At 47.4% G+C, this 8,264-nt stretch overlaps 1 protein-coding gene across 1 annotated transcript; it reads right to left on the reverse strand.

Annotated features, from left to right (window-relative positions):
* Positions 1–519: 519 nt before the first annotated feature.
* Positions 520–2,000, reverse strand: LOC146976798 (nuclear factor 7, brain-like). Its single transcript, XM_085792576.1, has one exon. It carries the CDS (start codon positions 1,998–2,000, stop codon positions 600–602), a length of 1,401 nt encoding a protein of 466 aa, XP_085648702.1. The 3' UTR covers positions 520–599.
* Positions 2,001–8,264: the final 6,264 nt, after the last annotated feature.

An 8,264-nucleotide genomic window follows, 5' to 3' on the forward strand; every position in this document is an offset into this window, starting at 1 on the left:
GTTATAAATTAATAAATGGTTAATAGTGTGTAGTTATTATTATAAGGTGTGACCAGATTTACATCTTCTTATTTTTTAAGCAGTTTATTTAGAGCCTTTTTTCAGGTTACAGAACAACAAACAACAAATCAACCCGGCCCACCAGCCCCTAACAGAAAAAAGGACAATAATAGAAAAGCAGTATACAGCTCTGGAAAAAATTAAGAGACCACTTGTTTTATTCTATAAACTACTGACAACAATTCTTTAAAAAAGTATTGTTTATTGGCAGAAAATGCCCAAAATACAGAAGATAAATTCATCTGGAGAAGAAGTAATAAGTAATAAGTAGAAGTAATTTATCATTTTTGACTGAATGGCTCGTAAAAATAAAAGAGTTAATATATTTTACACATGAAAAGTAATATTGAGACAGCAGGAGGACGGGTGCAGTTTAACAGGTTAAATTTAGGGCTGCAACTAACGACTATTGTCATTATCGATTCTTCTGTTGATTATTTGAACGATTAATTAATTAATTGTTGCAGCTCTAGTTAAATTAACTGACTTTTCCCATTAAACATTAAACAACATGATAAATATGATCGTCCTCTTTATCTCTAACTGCTCTGCTCCACTGTCACTGACACCTTCACTGGTAACAGCTTCACTGGGAGGTTATGTAAAGTGTTAATGAATGGAAACATCTTCTGAGTGAAAGTGTGTGTGAAGGTGTGTATGTGTGTGTTAGTATCAGGATCAGAGAACGACAGTTTTCCTCTGTTCAAGTCCAGATTCACTCTGATCCTCTGGAACTTCTTCTGCTCCGGGAGATCAGTGAATGAAGTTGATGGTGACTTTACTTTGTATTTATCTCTATCAAACCCTAACCTCCATGATCCAAACCACATGTTGGTTCCCTTCCTCTGCACAGACTCTGGTAACACACCCAGTCCCCAGTATGTACTGTCTCCGACCTGGACATCCCAGCTGTGAGTCCCTGAGTTAAAACCCTCAGAGCCCAGGACAGAGCAGAGATAATCAATCCTCTCTGGATTGTCAGGAAGCTGCTGTTTGTCTTCTCCTGGTCTCACACTGGTCAGATCTTCAGACAGGATGAGTTTTGGATGAGCGGTGTTTGGGTCCAGAACCACAGGACTGTAGGAGACCATGTCCTTCATCTTGTTCCAGATGTTGAAGGTCAGGTTGCCCAGGTGTTTGGCCTGGTCTATCAGAGCTCCTGAGTCCAGCTGTGGATCCTCCAGCAGGGGGCGCTGCCGGACTCTTTCCACTGCAGCCTTGTAGTTGAGCAGGAATGAGACGTCTTCAGCTCTCAGCTCGTCCTCTGTGGCTCTGACTGTGTGTGAAAGAGCTGCTATCTCTCTGCTCAGAGCCTCCATCTTCTCCTTCATCCTCTGACTCTTCTGCTCCTCTTCCTCCCTCAGTGCAGCCATCCTGGCCTCCTCTTCCTCTTCTAGAAACTGGTGAAGCTTCTTAAACTGCTCCTTAATCTGCCTCTCTGTGTGTCGGGCCTGGACCTTAATGTGTTCTGCTGTTTGACCAAACTTCACTTGAACTTCTTCAAAACCCTTTAACTTCTTCTTTAAGGGCTTCAGAGTTTCCTCAAGTTCCTTCTTGAGTTGTGGAGCCGCTTCATCGATGGGTCTGAATCTGTGGTTGGTGTGTTTTTCTGAATCTCTGCAGACGAGACACACTGGCTGCTGATGGTCCAGACAGAAGAGTCTGAGTTTCTCAGAGTGCAGACTGCAGAGAGCCTCTGAAGATCTCTGCTCTCTCTGCTGTAAGAAGCTCTCACACAGGTTCTTCAACACCAGACTAACAGGTGGTTCAAACATTGAAGATCTTCTCTTACAAACTGGACACAGTCGATCTTGTTTCTCCTTCCACCAGCTCTTCAGACAGTCTTTACAGAAGCTGTGGCTGCAGGACAGAACAACAGGATCTCTGAAGACCTCCGTACAGACCGGACAGCAGAGATCCTCCTCTGGTCTGGAAGCCATTTAGTCTGTGAGTGAAGCTGAAAACACAGCAGACAGGAAGTAGAGTTAGTCATGGCTCCCCTCCCTCCTCTACTGACTTGACTGAAGTTTACTGTGACTCTGAGTCCAGGTTTTAGTCAAACTCACCTTCAGTGTGTGGAGTGTCAGCAGGTTGAAGCTGCAGTGTTGTAGCTGGACTCACTCACAGGAAGTTGTTGGTTTGGTCTGAAGCTGAATCTGATCGTCTCTTCTTCAGTCTGCCGCTCTGAGTCTGCAACTGAAGAGGAAGTGCAGCAGTTTCCTGGTTTATGAGCCATGTGAGGGGGCGGAGCTTTGTCACACTGAAAATTGAGCAGGATGATGCAACAGCTCTGTTTAGTTTCTGTTTGTGGATCATTTAACGTCTAAAGAGTCTTAATTCATTAGTGGAGAACTTCAAACACAGACATGCAGTGAAGAAATGAGTTAAAGACACCATGACGATCAAACTTTTGCAGGATGAGCTTCAGTTACAACTTAAAGGAACTAAATTTATACTAAATATGAACTTTGATTCCAGCTCAGTTTGGAGGAACTTGTACTGAAACTACTCCACAACATTTATTGTTGTGTAGATGCAGGAGATGGAGCTGAATATGAATCCAAGTCAAGACAACATTTTATTATGTTGATGAAAAACAGGAACAAGTGAACATTCAGCTGTTGTGATGAACTCGTTGACACATTTTAGATAATTCTCTCTAAGTCTAGGTTTAGTCAAACTCACCTTCAGTGTGTGGAGTGTCAGCAGGTTGAAGTTTTTAGTTTGGTCTGAAGCTGAACCTGATCGTCTCTTCTTCAGTCTGCAGCTCTGGGACTGACAAAGTCCAATAAAGTTGTTCCTGGGACTTTGTCCTCAGCATTAACAACTAACCTGGTTTATCCCAGGTGAAGCCAGGTGAGGGGGCGGGACTTTGAAAAATGACTGAATGTTGAACAACTCTGTCCAGGTGAATTGTAGAAAAAATTTCAGGAAAAAAGTGGTTAAATTTCTCCAAAAATGTTTACACATTTCTAATTCTCGGAATAGGTAGTACAATTTCTAACCCTAACCTAAGGAAAGTGGCAATATGTCTTAAATTTCTAAAAAAAAAAAAAAAGTTAAAAGATTTCTAGAGAAAATATGATTTCTGAAAAAAAAAAGGTACAAATTTTCTAGAAACAAATGGTAAAATTTCTCTAAATTCTTTTTAAAAATTCTAGTAGAAACTGGTCAAATTTCTAAAAAAGTTAAAAGAAAAATTCTAGAGAAAATATGTAAGATTTCTGAAAAAGAAAAGGTTAAACATTTGTAAAAACCCATCCATCCATCCATTTTCTTCCGCTTCATCCGATCTGGGTTCGGGGGGGCAGCAGTCGGAGCAGGGATCCCCAGACTTCCCTCTCCCCGGACACTTACTCCAGCTCTTCCGGGGGAACCCCAAGGCTTACCTAGCCAGCCGAGTGACATAGTCACTCCAGCGTGTCCTGGGTCTTCCTCTGGTCTCCTCCCGGTGGGACATGCCCGGAACACCTCCCGAGGGAGGCGTCCAGGGGGCATCCTATACAGGTGCCCGAGCCACCTCAGCTGGCTGCTCTGGATGTGGAGGAGCAGCGGCTCTACTCCGAGCTCCTCCCGGGTGACAGAGCTCTCTCTAAGGGAGCGCCCCGCCACCCTGCGGAGGAAGCTCATTTAGGCCGCTTGTATCCGGGATCCCGTTCTTTCGGTCATGACCCAGAGTTCATGACCACAGGTGAGGGTGGGAACGTAGATCGACCGGTAATCAAGACCTTCTTCACCACGACGGACCGATACAACGGCCGCATTACTGCGGCTGCTGCACCGATCCGATCCGCCTGTCAATCTCACGCTCCATTCTCCCCTCACTCGTGAACAAGACCCCAAGATACTTGAACTCCTCCACCTGTTGCAGGAACTCTCCCCCGACCTGGAGGGTGCAAGCCACCTTTTTCCGGTCGAGAACCATGGCCTCGGACTTAGAGGTGCTGATTCTCATCCCAGCTGTTTCACACTAGGCTGCAAACCGCCCCAGTGCATGCTGAAGGTCCTGGCTCGAGGAGCCAACAAGACAACATCATCCGCAAAAAGCAGAGATGAAATCAAGTGGCTGCGCCTAGAAATTCTGTCCATAAAAATAATGAACAGAACCGGTGACAAAGGGCAGCCCTGCCCGAGTCCAACACGCACCGGGAACAGGTCTGACTTATTGCCGGCCATGCGAACCAAGCTCCTGCTCCAGTCGAACAGGGACCGTACAGCCCTCAGCAGAGGGCCTCCGACCCCATACTCTCGCAGCACCTCCCACAGGATGCCACGTGGGACACGTTCGAAAGCCTTCTCCAAGTCCACAAAACACATGTGGACTGGTTGGGCAAACTCCCATGCATCCTCGAGCACCCAGTGTTCCACGGCCAGGACGAAAACCACATTGTTCCTCCTGAATCCGAGGTTCGACTATCGGACAAATTCTCCTCTCCAGCACCCTGAAATACTTTCCCCGGGAGGCTGAGGAGTGTGATCCCCCGATAGTTGGAACACACCCTCCGGTCCCCCTTTTTGAAGAGAGGGACCACCACCCCGGTCTGCCAGTCCAGAGGCACTGTCCCCGACTGCCACGCGATGCTGCAGAGGCGTGTCAGCCACGACAGCAGCACAACATCCAGAGACTTGAGGTACTCAGGGTGGATCTCATCCACCCCCGGTGCCTTGCCACTGAGGAGCTTCCGGACTACCTCAGTGACTTCGGCTTGGGTGATGAATGAATCGACCTCTGAGTCCTCAGCCTCTGCTTCCTCGACGGAAGGCGTGTCAGTGGGATTGAGGAGATCCTCAAAGTATTCCTTCCACCGCCCGACGATATCCCCAGTCGAGGTCAACAGCTCCCCCTCTCCACTGTAAACAGTGTTGGCGGAGCACTGCTTCCCCCTCCTGAGGCGCCGGATGGTTTGCCAGAATTTCCTCGAGGCCGACCGGTAGTCCTCCTCCATGGCCTCCCCAAACTTTTCCCAGACCCGAGTTTTTGCTTCCATGACTGCCCAGGCTGCCGTCTGCTTGGCCTCCCGGTACCCGTCAGCTGCCTCGGGAGTCCCCCGAGCTAGCCAGGCTCGGTAGGACTCCTTCTTCAGCTTGACGGCATCCCTTACTTCCGGTGTCCACCACCGGGTTCAGGGATTGCCACCACGACAGGCGCCGGAGACCTTACGGCCACAGCTCCGGACGGCCGCGTCAACAATGGAAGTGGAGAACATGGTCCATTCAGACTCAATGTCTCCGGCCTCCCTCGGAATCTGGTCAAAGCTCTCCTGGAGGTGGGGCGGTGCGTGGCACAGTGGTTAAAGCGGCCGCCCCATGTAGAGGCTACAGTCCTCAACGCAGGAGTCCCCGGTTCGAGTCCCGCGTCAGGCAGACCTTTCCTGCATGTCATTCCCCCCTCTCTCTGCCTCCCCCTTTCCTGTCTATCTATCCTGTGCTATCGAAAAAAGCCAAAAAAAAAAAAAAAAAAGCTCTCCCGGAGGTGGGAGTTGAAGACCTCCCTGACAGGGGATTCTGCCAGACCTTCCCAGCAGACCCTCACGATACGCTTGGGTCTGCCAAGTCTGACCAGCGGATCCAACTCACCACCAGGTGGTGGTAAGTTGACAGCTCAGCCCCTCTCTTCAGCGCCGAGTGTCCAAGACATAAGGCCGGAGATCAGATGACACGACTACAAAGTTGATCATTGACCTCCGGCCTAGGGTGTCCTGGTGCCACGTGCACTGATGGACACCCTTATGCCTGAACATGGTGTTCGTTATGGACAAACTGTGGCTAGCACAGAAGTCCAATAACAAAACACCACTCAGGTCCAGATCGGGGAGGCTGTTCCTCCCAATCACACCTCTCCAGGTAACACTGACCAGGAAGGCCGTACTCTGCACTGCTGTTCGGACCATAGGCCGAAACGACAGTGAGCGACCTATCCCCGAACCGAAGGAGCAGGGAAACTACCCTCTTGTTCAGTGGGGAGAACTCCAACACATGGCGGCTGAGCTGGGGAGCTATGAGCATGCCCACACCAGCTCGCCGCCTCTCACCATGGGTGACTCCAGAGTGGAACAGAGTCCAGCCTCTCTCAAGGAGTTGGTTCCAGAGCCCAGACTGTGCGTGGAGGTGAGCCCGACTAAAGCCAGAGTCGTTGTCTCCGGCCACCAGACGCTCGCCTGCGAGCCCCAACCCCAGGCCTGGCTCCAGGGTGGGGCCCCGGTGAAGCCGATCCGGGCGACGTGAACTTCCTTGGTATTGCTTTCTTCATAGGGGCTTTGGAACCGCTCTTAGTCTGACCCGTCACCTAGGACCTGTTTGCCTTGGGAGACTCTACCAGGGGCATTAAGCCCCCGACAACATCGCTCCTAGGGTCATTCGGGTGCCCAAACCCCTCCACCACGGTAAGGTGGCGGTTCAAGGAGGGGATTTCTAAATAATAATATTATTAATAATGATAAAAATTTTAAAAGTTCAACAAGAAACTGGTAAAATTTCTTAAAAAAAAAAAAAAAAAAGGACAAAGTTTTAAAAAAAATTCTGGAAAATGTGGTAAAATTTCTTAAAACAAAAAAAAGAGTAAAATTATAATAATAAAGTGGCAGAAATATCTTTTAAAAAACTTGATCAATTCTAAAATACAGTGGTACAATTTCAACCCTGCTTTGAGAACCACTCGTTTACAGCAAATGCATTGTCTATTGGTTTATAACTTTTTTTTTTAAATATTTTTTGGCGTTTTTTGCCTTTATTTGATAGCACACAGTATAGATAGACAGGAAAGGGGGAGGCAGAGAGAGGGGGAATGCATGCAGGAAAGCGCTGCCCGATGGCGGGATTCGAACCGGGGACACCTGCGATGAGGACTGTAGCCTCTACATGGCGCGGGCCGCCTTAACCACTGTGCCACGCACCACCCCTATTGGTTTATAACTTTTAAGCAGGCCAGATGACACTCACTATCCCACTTAGTACCATATCACCTTTCAATATTAAGTGTAAATCCCCAGGCTGTACTTTTAGCTGAATTGGGTTCTATTTCAGATTAAAAACCATAGATGGGTAAAAACATGCCAGGCTAGGATGATGATATGTGATGATGGATTAGAAAAATGAAATCATTTAATACTAGGTGTGTATATCATGATTAATAATCAGTATTATTGATAGTAATAGAGGGCCTCAAAATAAAATTTAGCTCAGGACCCCATGGAGGCTTGGGCCGGCCCGTGGTCTCTTAATATTTTCCAGAGCTGTATATCTACATACCAATGAAAATTAGCCTCTTAGCTAACTCAGGTACATTTACATTTGTTTTTACAATGTTTTATTAAAGCCTCAGTATGTAGGAATTCCCCCCATCTAGCGGTGCGGTTACATATCAGAATGTATTCTTGATGTTGCATTCAGGTGAAATGGGGCAGACGTCAGACAGACAACAGACGCTGCATGTAACAGGATAAACAAGCATCTATGTAAACAAGTGGTGTCCGTGACAACATGTTGTCATGGTGATGTGGTATTGTTTTACCGTCTTTCTCTGGTGGAGTAAAATGACATCCGGTTGGTTTGCCGACGGCCGTCTGCCCGACTGCACCTGAATGCAACACCAGTGCCTCCGTCCTTCCTCACACTACACAGTGGTGACAGTTTTAACAGGCCGAGCCCACAGCTCCGCTCAGTTTCCGTGGTTACCTACGGTCACGATGCAACATGGCCGCCTCGGTTCGGTGCGTCGCCCACTTCTGTATTTGTAACGACTTGTAACAACTCATTCTAAGGAACCAGAAAGCTTTACTTTGGATGCAGCTGTGATTCACCTTCAGTCAAATACGGATTTATGAAAGACAGGTTTGATTTTTGATAATAAAAAGACAAATAAGTTACACACTGGGGCTTTAATGTACACTGTCCATTTTCAAATAGCCTAAAATAATAAAAAATAAAAACATACAGATGTACACCCACATATATACAGTAATATATGTTCTGATTTACATCTGGATAAGAACCAGGTGAAGTTTAGAGGCTCAGACGAAACTGTTGGTTTGTTCACAATAAGAAAAATATAGAAACTCACTTTGAATGCTCAAGAACATCTGCATGAAACATCCTCAGCTCCTGTAAACCTCCTCCTGCATCACCCCCCCCCCCCACTCTCTCTCTCTCCTGCACGCCCCCCCCCCCCTCTCTCTCTCTCCTGCATGTCGTGTGGTTCCTCTTCC

This window comes from Trachurus japonicus, chromosome 12 (genome assembly GCF_045865225.1).
Source record: "Trachurus japonicus isolate A0001 chromosome 12, Traja_1.0".
Lineage (NCBI taxonomy): Eukaryota > Metazoa > Chordata > Actinopteri > Carangiformes > Carangidae > Trachurus > Trachurus japonicus.

Excerpts from the sequence above, each read along its gene's own strand:
- LOC146976798 (XM_085792576.1), bottom strand. The coding sequence starts at position 2,000 with ATGGCTTCCAGACCAGAGGAGGATCTCTGCTGTCCGGTCTGTACGGAG.